This window comes from Lepidochelys olivacea, assembly GCF_965140295.1.
Source record: "Lepidochelys olivacea isolate rLepOli2 genome assembly, chromosome: 9".
Classification (NCBI taxonomy): Eukaryota; Metazoa; Chordata; order Testudines; family Cheloniidae; genus Lepidochelys; species Lepidochelys olivacea.
The window spans coordinates 76,160,495-76,178,261 of record NC_140419.1 but is presented as its reverse complement, the minus strand read 5'-3'; the positions used below and the strand labels follow the sequence as shown (position 1 = coordinate 76,178,261).

At 38.3% G+C, this 17,767-nt stretch overlaps 1 protein-coding gene across 1 annotated transcript in view; it reads right to left on the bottom strand.

The window, feature by feature from the left end:
* Positions 1-826: 826 nt before the first annotated feature.
* Positions 827-17,767, bottom strand: part of BRWD3 (bromodomain and WD repeat domain containing 3) — a 91,729-nt gene continuing 74,788 nt past the window's right edge. The window contains exons 34-40 of the mRNA XM_084639372.1: positions 16,688-16,744; positions 15,788-15,928; positions 15,011-15,163; positions 12,856-13,019; positions 12,268-12,365; positions 11,691-11,849; positions 827-8,688 (exon numbers count right to left, since the gene is read on the bottom strand). Coding sequence (XP_084495498.1) covers positions 7,913-8,688; positions 11,691-11,849; positions 12,268-12,365; positions 12,856-13,019; positions 15,011-15,163; positions 15,788-15,928; positions 16,688-16,744 — 1,548 coding nt within the window. The 3' untranslated portion in view covers positions 827-7,912. The remainder of the gene's footprint in view (positions 8,689-11,690; positions 11,850-12,267; positions 12,366-12,855; positions 13,020-15,010; positions 15,164-15,787; positions 15,929-16,687; positions 16,745-17,767) is intronic.

Sequence of the window (17,767 nt, the reverse complement as noted above, 5' to 3'; positions counted from 1 at the left end):
GTTGTGGGTGAATTTAATCTCCCCAAGTCCTTTCATGCTTCCCCTCCGGAAGCCAAGTAACTCAAGCTTTACACCACAAATGTCATTCTAAATAAGCAATTTGCAAATTAATGGTATTAGAAAGTGCTAGATTGTCCCCTCCATTCCCATAAACAAGAGGTGACCCAGACCTAACGTTTCTGAGCGGGGTCAGCTCCACAGCATTGTTTCCTTTCTCTGACCTGACAGATGCCACTAGCGAAATGCTCCACAGGGAACAAGCTGTTCAGCATTATTCTCCACTCCTAAAAGAGGGAGAAATGCTGGTTAAGGTTGTAAGCTGCTAAGGGAGGAGGGGGGTCCAGTACCATGAGACCTGCCACTGTGGAAAACTTCCACAGCGGTGACTTGGAGGAAGCAGTTGCCATTAATACCTGGGCAGAAAATGCTGCTAGGAAGCATGGATGTCCATGGTATTCTGTGCCAGGGTCTGCTCCTCTCCTGCTGACAAAAATTCAAAGGGCACTCCAGGCATGGGAACTGATTGTATTTCCTTTCCCCCCCTCCTGGCTTATCTGGTATGGCCCGAAGATCTTAAATAAGGAATGTGGGAGCTTTCCATCAACCAGTCAACTGATGTTCCAATGATTACTATAGTATAAAAAGCATAATTTTCCTCTAACTTCAGTGTAGAATTATCCAGAACTAAATCAAAAGGTGAATTTTCGGTATGCTTAGTTAAAGCTCTAACTAGTTCACTTGTCTTTATAATGTCTAAACTGTTTAATAAGTAATGCAAAATCAAAGTAAGATTTATGGTTTTTTATTAAGACAATCCCACAGCTGGAAAAATGAAACATCCTAAATTACATAAGTGACTTCAAAAAAACGCTAGAAAAAAATCTTTACAAATTTACATTTTTACAATACAAAAACTAACAGCTCGTTGCATATAAATATTACATTTGGTCTGCCATCAAGTGGCATTAAAAATCCCTGAAGTATTCATTTAAAGGGACCTGAGATAGCGGATGTGAAGATATGGGCATAAATATCCCCTTGAAAAATCAATACAGGAACTAGACATATCAGTTCAAATCAGTTTTGTGCATTTTTGGTGGAGTATTTTAAACTGTCAAGAACACCGAAATGTGCGAGGCTAGACAGCACCATTTCATTGTTCCAAGCCCCTCAACTGTAAAAACTGATATTTCTAAATGAAGTCTGCTGTAATGATTCTTATGTAAAGAATGAATAACTTATATTAATATTCCTAGGGAAAATTTAAAAAATCAGCCTTAGATATAGGAGTATGTTGGGTGAATGCCACTTACTGAGAAAGCATTTTGAAAACCTAAGTGGGGTATCTGTCGGTCAAAAAAAAAACCTGTAAAACCACTATGAATGGTAACACCATATAGCACAGAAACACCAAATTTATCTTCCATTCAAACAGACCCTTTCGCTCTCTAACACTTCAAGCGCTCTCCCTCTTGCACTACCCTTACCTTCACAAATGTTTAATGCACCCAGAAACTGGGAAGGTATGCACTATCTTCTTATTTATAAGAGACTCGGAAATTGTTCTAATATGCCTGGAAGTTTAAATATTTTATGATGAAATCACAAAGCATAACTGTCCTTATCTATCTAGGAGCATTAGTTTGTTTGCATTTTCAGCATCAAATGCTGAACTTAAAAGTTCCCATTTAAACACTCATCAGATTTGAGGTACCCACATCCATGCATATATATGTAATAGCACCATTTTCGTACTAGAGTTAAGGCTGTGACAGCAATTCCACTGGAAATCTAATTTTTCAGGGATTCATAGCAGTTGCAGAAATTTGCTGTGGCCTGAAACATAACATAGTAAAAACGTACAAGCTTCCAACAGGTCTTTGTGTTTCTATCACTAAAAACCAAAATTTTGCAGGCTATTACTTACTTACATAAAAGAGGTTTTTTAAAAAAAATGTGTAAACATTCAATATACTAATATTTGAAAATTAACTACCGCACATGTGCAGTAATTTTCTAGAATACATACTTGTAAGAACACGACAGCTTCCTACATTACTAAATATAAATTTATCCATAGATTGTTAACTGCTCCTTCAGTCTATCAAGTAAATAATTAGCATTTTATAAAACTTGCCATGACAGTTTAAAAAAAACAAAACAAAACCAAACACACCAAGAAATGTAAACACAAAAATACATTTCAAAAACATTAAAGTAGTGATACAGACCAACAATAGGAGGATACACTAAGTTAAGGCTGATAACATCCTTAACCTAAAACTGGTTTGTTTACTCTGTCATCCTCTGCACAGGTTAAGGGTGAATTATTAGTCTTGAGTGAGTCATTAAATGCATTTTCTCATTTTAATACTGCATGATTTGGAATGTTCATCGAACACATTATATAGACATCTAGGAGCCATATTTTCAAATATTTACCAATATTCATCTCACTTTTAGTAGTCAGCTCCTCAAAACCATTGTCAGAAGCAATACATTTTAATTTTTCTTTCCTTAATTTTTAATTACTGTACATGGATATTTTACCCATCACACACCTGACTTCAATTATATTCAGTATTTATATACTATACAGTTTTCATATTTATGTGCAGAAGAAATAGCTAGGTCTACATTTATTTTTTAATCATAAGGGAAGTTGATTAAAACAAACAGTATAAAGAACTCAAACTCAAATCACTCACAAGTTGGTTTCCTAACTGTAAAAATTTTTGCCTCCTCTTACTTTTACATATCACAATTCTTGTATTATAAATATGACAGATAATTTTCCGACATGGCTTGTTTTTCAGGTGAATTACTCCTCTCATACTTTAAGAAAACATACCATCGTCTCTCTCCTTTTTAATCTTTGCTTTGCAGTTTGTGAAGTTGTTAGGTTTGAAAGTGAGGAATTATTGCAGACTTGAAGCAGATATAAATACAGATAGGTCTGAGTTAACTTCCCCACCCAGTTCAGTTAATAAACTTTACTTTTGTCCTAGCAAGACCTTGCTATTGTAGGGTTCAAGCCTGCACAGACTATAGCTATGAGCAATTTTACTTGCATAAGAAGGCCCATTGCTTTCTTCTTGAATAAGTCTTTGCAGAATTGAGCCCTTGGCCCTGAACATCTACTAGTGGAAATGGTCAGTCATTCAGCATATTGCTGCATTTTATAGGGTTTGTTTGTTTTTAAAAAGAGTACAAGTGGGCATAAGTATGACACCAGAAAGGATGTGATATTGAGACAGAAGAGGGATACTTCATTGGGAAGCTTGAGTACACCTCATGCTCTGTAAGTATGACAACAGCTAAAAAGGCATGAATCCTCTTGACACTGACACAAAACGAAAAACGGGAGTGAAACGTAAATCAGATACTACAATGATGCATGCTGTGTAAGAACCTGAATCAAGTAGTATAGGTTTCTTTCAGCTGAAAGCACTCATGACAACCCAAGATTTACTCCCTTTTCAAAAACACACACACACTAAAGGCAATAGAGAAAACACTTTTCAGATTAATTGCCTCATGCTATTCAGCTATTTTCAGCATTTCAGAATACTTCATGTACCATAAGAGATCTCCCCTACCCCGCGCCCCCAAATTAAACAGATAGATAAGCTAAACCTTCAAAATATACCATGCTGATTGGTGTTTGTGATGCTGAGTTGTAACTGAATATTCCAAAATGCAGGTGAAATTGTATGCTAATCCCACTATCTCAGACACTGGAAAAGAAATACATGAGCTTTACAGGTGTTACATTAACTCACGTTCAGATAAAGAAAACGTGATAATTCAGATAATAGCATGAAACAATTTATATGGGAGGTCAGGTGAGACCTACATTTTTAATTCAAATGGTCAGAACTGGCCTGTACCTTTACCTCAGAGTGTGCAAACAGTACTTGCTCTGATTTGAGTGTTTACACTGGTGTAAATGAAGACCTAAAGTGCAGGACAATGGAGAATTAGGCCCAAGAACTTTCTACATTTCTATTCATTTACTACTAACACTTCTGGAAGGTTTCTTAATAAGCAAAATTTGGCAAGAAAAAAAGCTTGACTTGAATTTACAGGCAAGTGACTTTAGGTGGACAGGTGAGAAAGAACCTACTGTATTCCTAATAGCCCAGCAAGAGTGTCAGAGTTTAAGGATCAGCTGTTCCTGCCGACAAAATTCAGGGGAATACTATGGAGTGCAGGAGCAGCAGCATAGGCTGGCTCTTAGGAGAGGACAGAGAAACAAAGAACGGAAGGAAAAAGGGAGGAAACAAAGCCACAAAACCAGAAGGGGATGGAGCAGAGACACGCAAAATAAGGGGAGGCAAAATGGAAGTCTGGGACTGGGTTGAAGGCCTCGTGACAACATATCAGTGTTCAGGGCGAAGCTTGGGCCTGTGTGCCCTGTGCCTGCAGGAGCTGGGCATGCTGCAGAGGTAGTAAGTTGGTATTCAAAACACACAATAATCAAGCACACTCTCAAACATTGAGGCCCCTCCTGTTGAAAGTGTGTGTGGGGGTGAGGGGAGAATCAAAGGAACCCTCCAACACGCACAAATCAAATGTAGCTGCTGGCTGGTGGCTCTATTTGCAGTCCTGTTTCCTAAGGCTGGTAATGGGATGCCCTCAAATTGCAGACACTAGGGAGTGAGACCATTCAAAACTTCTATAAACATTCATACCCATTTCTGGAGAAAGCCTGGTACTTGAATATTACCTAAATATCAGCAATCTACAGCCTGACTAGGGACTTGGTTAACCATTAGTATCTTAAATATATGATCAAAACACCTTCATACACAAGTATTAAAGAGTGGACCCAAAGAGAAGTTACTTTTGGTTAAAACTGTATGAATAAAGACATTGCTGACTATTCGGAGTGGACAGAGCTCTGTGCCTGCATGGAACCCCATTGACTTCAATGAGGCATTAAATGGGCACAGAAGTTTTGGATTGAGGTCTGAAGGACTGGGTTGCAACCCTTTTGGTGCAAGGGCTATTCTTGTTTCATTGCTCCTGCTGCAGCTATCAGGGTAAAATCAAGTGTCATGCAGCTTTAATTAAGTGGCTTCTAATTGAATTTAACACCCAAGTAAAAGAAAAACTGTCCAACTTACTACAGTTATAATTAATCCACAGAATGAGGCTGAGAAAGAAATCAAATGTCTAAATTGGAAAAAAAAAATCCAGATACAAAATCAAGTAAAAATAGCATTCAAAATATAAGTTATTTCTTTCATGCTTATACAAAGGTTTTCATGCACAAAATAAAATAAAATTAAAAAAATTCTCAGATTCTTTACAAAAAGCAATAGCTCTGTTGTTCTAGCACACCCTGCTGTCTGGCTCTTAATCAAACAACACATTTTAGATTAATACTTACACCACAGCAAAGTGCTGTTTTACTGTTATCTTCACAGTACTTCATTACATATAAAAGATACATTTAAGAACATATTTAATCTTATTCTAATTGTTGCTAAAAATACATTTAAACTTAGGAAATCATGATTTTTTTCAGGAATCCATGTTTTTCCTCCTCCTCCCCTCCCCCCCCAAATAAATTAATAATTACAGTTTTAGCCAGCCAGAAATATATGAATAGCATTTCTTCAGAATCTCAGGACTTTAGCATAGGAATCTTAGCATTCATATTGGTTAAAAAGAACTTTGATCTAAAATGTGTATGATTATGTCTAAGAACTTACATATCCATGCTTTTCCTGGTTACATGGACATGAGGACCAATAACTCTAGGGAAGAATACAGAATGTATTCAGAAGAAAATGTAAGATGATAGGACAGGCATTTGTATTTTAAAGCCCAACACAGAGCTAGGAGATCCTCTGTATCCATTTCTTTGTTAAATGGAGCATCTGAGTCATGCCCAGAAATTAGTTTTGGCATAATCAGGACGACGACTGTAACAAAAAGTTTGAGAGATTTTTACTGTACCATAAATTCAGATCATTACTATATACTACTTAGACTGCTTTCTTCTCCCCACTCCCAAGCCTGATGACCCGCAAAGCATTTGTTCCAGTTACCTTGCACGTGACTAGAACTGTTGCAAAGAGAGATCAGCCTGATAATATTTGTCATAAAAAAAGGCCAGAAACAAATCTATATATGCATGAGAATATACACTTCACTGTCCCCCCGTGTACCCCTCCCCCGCAGGTTTTCCAGAATTATTGACCAACTTTTAAAAGATGCACACTGAGGAAGAAATTTCAGAATTTCATCCCTCACTTATTTCGATTTCCAAACCTCCTCTCTCATCCCTTTTTCTCGTGTAATCAATGATTCACTATCTCAACCCAGCTAGGTGTCTCTTCCTTGCTCTAACATGACAGAGTCCCACAAATCTTTTAACTGGACCCTACAAAGTAGAAGGCTGCAACTCTCATTCTCACTCCACAAGAACAAGCATGTTCCAATTAATTAAACACAGTCAGTCATTCAGCCTGAGGAGCAAGATACAGAGTAATCTCCTAACCCTACATTTCCCTCATAGCATTGCATACTGTATTATTACTGCCAGAATGAGTGCAAGTTATTATTTTTCAATGCAACATTTACAAGGCAAGAGTACAGTACAATGTGAATTCTCTTCTGGAAGCTTGAGCTACAAGGAGTCTTGTCAATGATATGAATGGAAACTTATCAGTAACGATACAAAAATATGAGTAGCCAGTAGAGACACGATAGCTCAATTTAGGTTTCTTTGAAAGTTTCAATAATCAAATTAAAAACAGAAACAGACTTTCATTGAATAAGCGACACCAGAAATATGTGAGAGCCCACTGGCTGTTTGCCCAACAAATTACCATCTGCTAAAAGCATATTAGGCTTGTGAAAGCTTTGATAGCTACACTAAGGTTTGTTTCAGAGCGTCAATATGATCAAGAAATGGTTTCTTCACAATTTGAGCAATTCCATCCCTGCTGTACTCATTCTTGCCTCTTCTTCTATAAGCACTGCAGAATAACGTCTATTTTCTTTTACGTTTCCAGTAGTTGTAAACAGAGGTAGCTGAGCTACTATTAAGACATGTAATGCTGTGAAGAGGAGAAACCTTTCAAATGTTGAAATTAACCCTTTGCTGCACAATCTCTATTAATGCTATAAAAATATGAGAGGACAAAAAGAAAATAGATGCAAGTAACTTTTGCATTTGGCACCTTCTGTCTAGATATTCATACTTCTCAAGTATTCTCTTTTTAATAAAGTTAATGCACACATTAGGACACACCACATCAAAGGTTTGCTACATATTTACAAGGCACCAACCCTTTTCTCACTTTTTACATGAATTACGAACCAACAGAACGCATTTCAAGCCCCCCCTAAACTGTAGTATAAACATACTTCAGTTCAGCACAATTCATGAAAGTTTGGCCTGGGAAGATTAAAATAATCCAGATCCTTCTTACAATATAGAAATGGTAAACATTTTATAGCTGCCTTTAGGATTGGTGTATTGTGCAAAAGTTATAATTATTACTGTGTATAAGGATTTATGACAAACCATATAAAAACTCTGTAAGAAGGTGCTATTTCTATAATACAAAAAAACAAAACAAGGGAGAGATTTCATAATCATGATTCAAAATGTCATGCTATTATTGAGAAGCTGGAAGCTCCTTGAAACAAAATGAACTTGTAGTGCGTGGGGAAGAATTTCTGTAATTTAAGGACTAATAAGTAAGGCTTTTTTTGACCAATGAAGTGTGGCAATCTGAAGTCTTAAAACAAATGTATACTGGCATAATGGAAAAGCACCACTGTAGAAAGTGAGTGGAGTCCCCCCACAACTTGCTTGGTAGATTTTCTGGTAAAATCCCTGCAGTAGAAGGCCATTGAAGTTCATTTGAAATTTTTCCAAGATTTTTATCTGTCAATAATTCCATCCCATGAGATGGCTGACCCTGGCTTTTTCTGTCATTTTCCGCACCCTGCCCGATCTGGAAGTACCAAGATTCAGAGGATCCTCGGTGTGCACACAGTTGTCATTATCTGAATCATCATTATATAAAACAGTTCTCCTGCCCTCGTTCCTTGTTTTAATTCGTGGTGGCCTACTGAATCGTCCTCCAAACATATTCTCACCAAATCGGCCTCCAAACAGATTCTCAAATTCATCCTCTGCCATTCGTGCACGTTTGGCTCTGGTTGCTCCTCGTGAAGCTCCTCTACCTCCTCTGCCTCTTCTTCCTCCCCTGCCTCCTCTTCTTCCTCTGCTGCAGCCTCCTCTTCCCCCTCTGCTCCCTCTTCCCCCTCTGCTCCATCTACCCCATCTGCCCCATCTACCTCTCCTCCCTGTCCCTCTGCCCTGCCAATTTCTTTTCCCACTAGAAATTTTCCTTTTAATTTTTCTTTTGGGTTTAGTTTGCACAACTTTACTGTAGTCATGATCTCCATCAATGTAATCCTGATCTGTTCTAGAGGTTGATTCAGAATCTGAATCAGAGCCACATCTGCTTTCAGAGCTTGAACTGGATCCTGACTCCCCACTTTCTGATGAAGATAAACCAGGTTTTTCTTTTAATTCTCTCTTTTTCTCCTCTTCCTCTAGGTGTTCCTCCTCTTCTGAGGCACTTACTAACTTTCGCTTGACTGCTATCCGAGGCTCTCTGCTATCCCCATTTGTAAGTGGTCCATCAAGAGACTGATCTAAACAAACACAAAAAAACAATCACTTGTTAACAGTGTGATAACAAAGTTAAATCTGAACTGCAGCAGTTCAAGGGAAAAATTCTTTTCAAATATAAAAAGGATTTTCTATCAAAATTTACATTTCTCTCAAATAGTTTGTGCTATCAGCCCTCATCAAACATCTGTTCTCTAAGGCCCCAATCAGCATTTCAATACATACTTACTATTACGCATGTGCGGAGTCCAAATGAAATCAATGGGATTACTAAGTACTGAAAGCTCAGCACATGCTTTAGTGCCTTTGCTGTGTTCGGGCTTAAAATATTTCTCCTTTCACAGTTAACATATACTGCTTGTGAAAGTTGAAAAATCACATTCATCCTGGAAAAGTGAAGCCCTACCCCATAACAAACACCACATTTTTGTAAGTGCACCTTAACATGATAGCAATTTGATTTACAAAAATATTCATATGTTGAGAAAGGTGTGTGTACCCTTTGACAGTTTCACAAGAGTGAAACACTTATACCTGTTCTATCACAGCTTTGTGAACCACTGTGTAACTCCAGATAAAAAACAAAAGCCATGAGCTAGTCAGGACATTTCTGTTCAACTTTTAAAATATTTTCCCCCTTCTCTTCAGCTTTAATATGCCAAATAAAATGTTAGCGGTTTCCTAAAAGCCTTTGGGAAACTCCTAACTTTCTTTGAGAATTATCAACTTTTCCCATCTTGGTAACATTTTAGGGGCATTGGTTGAATCTTTGGAGAATATTTATCCCATAGTTTAGATAACAGATTTCAGAATTGTAAAAAATGTGTCCAGAAACACGACAAAGCAGGGAAATAAGCTCAATTTAATATAGCACTCAGGTGGAGAGATCACAAGTACATTTAGCTGTTTGAAACAGCAGGGCTTAAGCCCACTAAGTAACTGTTTCAGCAGCAGGGTTCACTCTAGGGTTGCCAGATGTCCAGTTTTTTACCGGAAAGTCCAGTCGAAAAGGGGACCTGGCAGTGTCTAGTCAGCATAGCTGACTGGACACTAAAAGTCCGGTTACCAGAGTAATCGTGATCAGCCTCCACACCAAGATGGTGGGAAGAGCAGCAGCTGCTCAGCTGCTAATGGGGAGAACTGGCTGACTCCTGGACCCAGGTACTGGCCCTATCGCTGCTCGAGGGGAGATCCAGTCTGCCCCCTCACCCGTACTGCTGTGCCCTCATTTTCTTGCCCTGGACCCTCGCTCTGGGGACAGACCCCACCCCACTGTGCCCCGAGTTCCCCACCCCCATCACACACACACACACCGCCCCGCCGCTGCCAGTTAATGGTTCCCCCAATTCCACCGCCCCCTCTCTGCCAGTTAGTGCCCCCACCCACAGCATGCTCCATCAATTCCAGTTAGTCATCCCCCCATGCCCCCTCAATGCCACTTACTGCTCCATCCACACCCCCAGAACCCCCTCAATAACACTTACTTCTCTCCCTAAAATTCAGCATTCCCCCTCAATGCCAGTTAGTGCTCCTACAGGACCAGCACCCCGCAATGCCAATTACTGCACCCCCACATACTTGGGAAGTAGGGCAAGGCTACTTTTCTGTGAGTTATCAAGAGTGTCGATTAATACATTTCTATTCAAACAATATTCGGAGATGGCTATTCTAGCGACAGTTTTTAAAATAAGTTTGATTTAAAATACAATACTTTCTTAAACAGCCGAAAATCACTTCCCAGCTTTTCAAAGAACTATTTAGACACCTAAAAAGACTTAATTTCTACAAAAACAAATCTTAGTGTGCATAATACACCAGAAGCCATAAAATTTGTAACAAATTTAGAGATTCTAAAACAGAAACAAGATGATTATGAGTATGGAAAATGGGCCGAGTAGTTAGCAGCATCTGGCAAATGGTTTGCTGCATTTTATAGCAGAATTACATATGCTGCCAGGTTTGTTTGGCATGATCTTGAGATATTATGTTTTAGCAAGGCATTCTTGTCTGGATAGCTGAAACTTGCCTTTTCTAAGTTTGTGGAACTTCTCATTCACCCTCGCCCTTAGAAAAACCTCAAATTCCTGTAACGTTTGGTATCTAATGACACATAGAAAAGAGGTGGGATAGGCTTTTAACCAAGTTATAGGAAAATTTTTAAACATTTTTTTGGATGTTAATGGCGGTGGTACATCTCTCTTAATGTAGATGCACTTAAATGTGTTTAACCCTCATTTACATGAGTTTAATTTAATTTAGTAATTTACTAGTACATGCTAAACAAGGATTAAATGGGTTGAAGTGCATCTACATTAGGGGGTATCATCTATTTAACTACACAGACTTCCACATTAATTTAGTTAAGATTATATTAGAAAAGTTGTATAGACAAGCCCTAAGTATTAGGCCACAATTCCAAATACATGCACACTGGGTAAATGTCAATATGTATTTGTATAATACCACACTGAATCAGTTCATTAAGTTTGCTTCATTTGAGTTTGCAATCAGGTTTCTCTTTTAAAAATAAAAAAAGTCCCTGAAAAAGTGTGTGGGGAAAGCCTACCTACAGAATAGGTGACATATTTAATGAATGCTCCTAAGGATAGAGGTTTTTTCTACATGATTTTTCTGTGGAGAACTTTGTTGTAGAAAGGCATCAAGTATAAGAAAAAAGTTTTCCAAAAGGCAAAGAACAAACACTTCTTCTAAACCTGTCAAGCTGTTCTAAGTCTCAAAAATCAGCACCATCTTGCTCAATCACACCAGCTTTCTGGAAGAGGAGAGGGAGCAGGGGAGGAGGGGTGCCCTGGGGGAAGAGGCAGGGCAGGGGTGTCTGGTTTTCAGCAATTAGAAAGTTGGTGAACATAGTCCTCATGGAGATTGAGGAGCACACTGGAGAACTGTAGATTTATACCACATATTGCAACGCAATAAGTGTTTGTCTACAGTAGTCCATAGATACCAGAAGCAGATTTCTTTTATAGTAAAACTAGTCATCCAAAGAAAGTATATAATTTCCAACCTTGTTTAACTGGTGTGGATTTACTCCTGACTAGTCTATTTTTCCCTGGATCAATGTTATTTCCACTTCGGTTCTGTGTATTTAACCCGGATGAGGATGGTTGGCCCTCTGTTTCTTCACCAATGGCTGAACCCAGAGCCTCCTCGGTAGTATCTGAAACTTAAAAACAGGACATAATAAACTCAGATGATTTCCTTAATCTCTCCTTATACTGACGTGCTAGGGCACTCTGCAAACAATCAGATTTCACAGGTCCAAAATGGCTCAGTCTTTTCTTTAATTAATGCAGAGGAAACAAATTTTTGATACATCCCTCAAGTTTTTGTAAGTTACTAGTGTATCTAGTTTGCATGTAACCTATGCCAAACATACTTATATAACCAAAATCTTTAATTATACAGCAATTAGATACTAGCCTTTGATAGATAAATACAACGAGCTTGTTTAAGATCAGCAATAAATACCCCTCAGCTTTTCTTCATACTGTGGTTATTAGGAAGCAGCAGTGGAAATACTTCAGGCACTCCTGTTTTCAGACTTTGGCTTGGCCATGTACGCCATTTTTTATTCTACTTACCATGAGATGAAACTGAAGAGCTAGTCCTAGTCAAAGGCAGTGAGGTATTCTGGTTGATTTTAGGTTGCATCTTCACTTGTTTCTGTTTCCCTTTAGGGCTGAAGATATGAAACACCCCAAAAATAGACAAATGTTAACACAAAAGGATTTGAAAAGCAAAAAAAACACACGACACTGTTACCAGATCATCAGTGTAATTCTGATGTTTAAATGTAACAGGGAGCATCTGATCTTTTGTCTCAAAGGTTACATAGCTGTAATAATCAAATACATAACAAAGCAAAAATATTGGTGAATTTATTAAAGGAATACAACTGTTCAAGAACAAGATTTTTATCTTGCTTTCCTACTGTGTTATAGAAATTAATATGGCTTTTATACAGCTCCTTTCACACTTTTATACAGCATCCCTCCCCTTGTTAGGATTACGTATGAGCCTCAGCATTTAAACTCACAATCTGGTCACCCACAGGAGAGACTGTACTATAAAATAAGCCATATTGTTACTTCCTTCTTATCTGAACATTAATTTCCCCCAAAACAGAGAATTTCAAAATAAGCAGATAGTGAGTTTCATTATTAAGTTACCTGGATGCTCTGCTACTAGATGGTGAACTACTACTGCTCCTTAGTCGTTTTCGGTATCGTGGTTTATTTCTCTTTTGACACTGCATGGCCAACTTGTATTCAGAGATGATGTTTTTAATATGATTTTCAAATAAGGCAGATAGTCTAAGCGTCATGCTATAGATCTGGAGAAAGAAATTATGGCCAGATTTACTGATTGCTCTAACTGTGGAGATCAATTCCATGCAAAACTTCACAGAAATATATCAACCTCCAATATTCCAAAAGCAAAATCCATATCGACAGACAACTGCGAAAATCATAACACGTGTCCTAGTATAAAGAAGTCATCTGTATTCTAGCTATAGAAATCAATAATGAAGTACTTCAGAGTTTATGGTCTTAAAATATAATTAATTTTATTTATTGTACAAACCAAATAGATGACAAACAAGTAATGAGGTACCCCTAATAAGAAAGGATTAAAACAATTCATTAAACCCCCTGAAGTCTCACGTGAAGTTAAACATCACCCCCTCCCCCTTTTTTTTTTTTTTTTTGCATGAAGTCAAGTTTAGCCTATTTAACTAAAGGCTAGATTTTTGATTAGCCCCAATATAGCTGAGAGAAAAGCCTGGTAAGTTCAGTGTAAGTACAGCCAAGGCATCTCACCCTCTGCACATCCAAATTAGCGCTGCCTGGCTCATGCCTCTGGCACGAAAAGGGAAGGGCAGGGACTGCACATCTGATACTCCCCTACTGTGAGTGAGCGGAGAGGAAGGGGATGAGAGTGGGAGGAGCCACAGCTTTACCTCCATATACAGTAGCTAGCAGATTGTATCCAGGTGTATGAAAGTGGTGGGAAGCTTTACCCCAAAAAAGGGTGAGGTAATTTCCTCCACACCAGAACAAGAGGAGAACACTTTAACACTCTGAGTGTTTGTCTACATGGGGAAGTTAGTGCACGTTAAGGTAGAGTGTGAATTCAAAGTGCACTAGATATTCCATACTATTCCCCGTGTAGACACTTACACTGCAATCCAAGTGTGCCCTTGGGAGGTTTAGCTTAATGCTTTTTCAAAGTGCATTAAGCTAATGCACACAAGGGCACTATACTTATAGCACTAGCTACTGTAGGCTTTTTCTCTGTGTAGACCACCCTGAGTCACAGCCCATTCCACATGCTCAGTGCGGGACAGTGCACCTATCTGCCACCCAATACTCAGAGCTCAGCCTAACAGCCCAGTCTAGCTCCAAACAGGTTTCATTCTTAATACCTGATGCACATTCCATTTCCTGCATGGCAGTGGTACCTGAAATGGTAACCAGCATTCTTTCAAAATATGTTAAATGGTGGCATTAAATGAGTGTGCTAGGACAAGGGCATTACTTTTTAATATGCATTATTTTCCTGCATTACTAAAGATCATGCCTACATTGGTTTTGCTTGGCTTCTGGAATCACAGTAGCATTACTGAGTTTCAGCTCTCGCATATATTACCAGAATAAAAACAGCTCCAACTTTAGAAAATGTCAACAGATGAATTAAAAGTAGTTTTAGTAACTACACCCGCCAGTCTGGGTGACTTTACAACAACGACATTCCAAATAGAAATAGCATAAACACTATTATTTTTAGCCCTGCAGTGCGAGCCCAAGTCAGTTGATACAGGTTCTCCAACTCACTGACATGGGTTTTTCCTGCAGTGTAGATATACCTATAGTACTAGACCAGTAGTTCTCAACCCGTGGCCCACTTGCGGCCCAATCAGCATGCCGCTGCAGCCCACGTGACATCCTAAGAGCCATACAGGTAGTATATATAGGGTGTGGATGCGGCCCACATACCACAGAGAGCTGCATATGCGGCCCACAATGGTAAATAGGTTGAGAACCACTGATCTAGACTATAACTACAGTATTTCTGAATGTTTTGCCTGAAAGTTCTCAAGAAACTGAGACATAGTCACCTGCATGTTCTGGGAGGGCTTTGCAAAGGGAATTTATTATCCTAGGTCCTTAAAACGATAAAGACTGTTCATTTATATTTAAAAATATCATGTTACGACCTCCATCTGCACATTCCAAGTGCCATTCATTCCTTATATGAAAGTGTGATTGAAGATCTTAGAAGAAATGGCCTGAGATGTCACGTATACATGTTTTTATTGCTTACCCGTGACTTTTTATTAGGTGTGTAAGCTTTAGAGTTGCAGAATATTAAGCGAACATCCTTGTAAAATTCCAGAGGATTGGTGTAATTTCCTGCTTCCAAAGTTTCTTTCACAGTGCTGAAATCCATTGGAGTGTCTACAATATCTCGATAGTCCTACAGAAATAATGTATGTAATATTAACAACTAGGTAAAGTTATCACTAGCTGCCATGAACTGGTTAAGCAAACATTACATGTGCTTTGCTTCATGTCCCTGTACAGTCCAATCTCTCTCAAATTTATCCTAACCCACAAAATAATCAAACTGTTCCACAAACTCTGTTTTAGGCTAAATCTTCTAGCTACAAGACTCATATTTACAGATTCCAAGGGGCTTTGCTGGCACTCAAGGGTTCACATTTCATCAGAGGTGAAAATGAGTTTAAATGGGCTAATTTATGTTCCTTTATTCAATCACACTAACAGAATGTGTCTGGCAGTCTCTGCTCAAGAGATCGTGAGATGTAGGAACAACAGGAGGGTTTGAAGTGCACTGACTGAGCTCTCTGAAGACGGTGGCTATTTCCTGCCAGCCCTATTCCTGCTCAATCCAGGGCTACAGGTCCCTCATTTTCTCAGAGGGAATTAATTTAGCACTCATGAAAGAAGACAGACTGTGACTGACAAAGAGGAGCTCAGTAATGTATACAGCAGCATGAAGAATATATGAATTCTTAAAAGACTGAAATATTATAAGAATGGGTTTTTTTTACATTACAGAAAGTAGAAATATATTTACAGGATAGGAGAAGAGATCAACTGGCTGTCTAAAAGGCTCGGAGTCCTCACGTTCATATATTAGGCTTAACAACTGCTTGCACTGTTCTTTCCAAGCACCAGGGCTTGCTTTGAAGGGCTGCCTTTTTATTGGTCGTCTTACCTGAAGATTTTAAGGGAACAAAATAAAAGCTGTATTTTAAGAACTTTTAAAGTATACAGGTTTTTGTATCTACTGGTCTTGGCTTTAAAATTACTATCAATGTGCTCAGACAATGGTTCAAAATTGAAGTCCATAACTAAAAACATGCAACAAAAGTTGAGTGGTATAACAATACGGACTATGCAATTTACTGAAGAATGCATTTTCTCTTTTAATAACATAAAAATATCCAACTCAATATCCATACAACATTTTAGATGCAAGAGTTGTGGTTCAGAGCTTTATATATTTCGGAAAGGCCGCAATGCCTTATTGGATTAAGGAAAAGTTGCTCATTAATTACCATGGAAAAATAATTGCTTGTTGAACGCTAAACTTAGCTATTACATGTAATATATGCAGCCTTCCTTGGCCATTAATTTAGTAATAGTATGTATTTATAAAGTAAACAAATTCAATATTTTTCTGTCTGAAGGAGCACAAGCAGCTTGTATATTGTTGGTTAATGCTCTCGTACAGATATCCAAAGCATCGGGACAGTAACAGCCACTAAGCAATCAACAAATTATTTCTATAGTAATATAAGGTCCTGATCCTGCCAACACTTACACATGTGCTTAAACTTAATATGTACAAGCAGTCTTACTGCTGTGTAAAGTTAAGTCTTTGCAGGATCAGGCCGTAAGTGAGGGACTTTAATTCTGTGGACCAACCCAAAGCCTAGAGCATAAACTGGACGCAGATAAGTTATTTACTCACTCTTCTTTTCCCACATGAAGTTCCAGGCCCATCTGAATCTACATCTACTTCTGCTACCTAAAGGAAATGGTAATGATTACACTCAAACAAGTGTTAGCATGAAAACACAGAACAAAACCAAACTATTACTGTGAGAATAAATGTGTTGGGTAAAATTACTGCAATAAAAAAAAAAGATTTAAGCAAAACTAGAGGTTTTTTTTTACTAGAACTTCCACCTTTTATATTTTAGTATCTTTAAACAGAAAAGCTGCTTCAACTCCCTGAGTTTGTTTCTGATGTGTGTGCACATATATAAATATACCTACACAGAGATATATAAAAAAATTAAAATGGATGGATGAGGTAGAGTCCTGTAAGACCCCAAAGAGAATATACAATGTATGTTCAGTGCTCTTTGATAAACACCCATTTTTTAATGGTCTGTGTGTATAAAAACATCTTCTGTATTTTCCACAGTATGCATCCGATGAAGTGAGCTGTGGCTCACGAAAGCTTATGCTCAAATAAATTGGTTAGTCTCTAAGGTGCCACAAGTACTCCTTTTCTATTCATTTAGTTACATACAGGTTAATTTTAAAACAGAACAAGAAATAGCACAGGACCACAAACAGAAAAACACCTTACTTGACAGGTAAAATGCAAGAGCTATTGTACTACAAAAATATGCAACAAAACATATTTTATTAAAATTATTTATCCCACATTTGTGAGGAAGGAGAAAATGCAGAGATGTTTTGTGCTTTTTACATTACTAATATCAACAAATATGTCTAGCACAATACACTTACGCCGGGCTTTTTCAATGAAGCTAAACATTTAAACACTAAGGTCCTGATTGCCAGTCCCCTTCTTTCCACCAAAAAACCTATGGGAGGAAGCTCACAGGGTGGAAAACTCCATGATGATCCCTTGTGGAGATTCTCACATTGTTCTGCTGGGGAGAGGTAGGGTTTGCTGCCCTGAGCAATAAGCCACAATGTTTGCCAAGTAAATGTGGATCCCAGGGTATCTGCAGGAGGCCAGCAGCATCCGTGTAGACAAGTGGCTCTGGCACCGGTCCCAGTGATTCCACTGAGC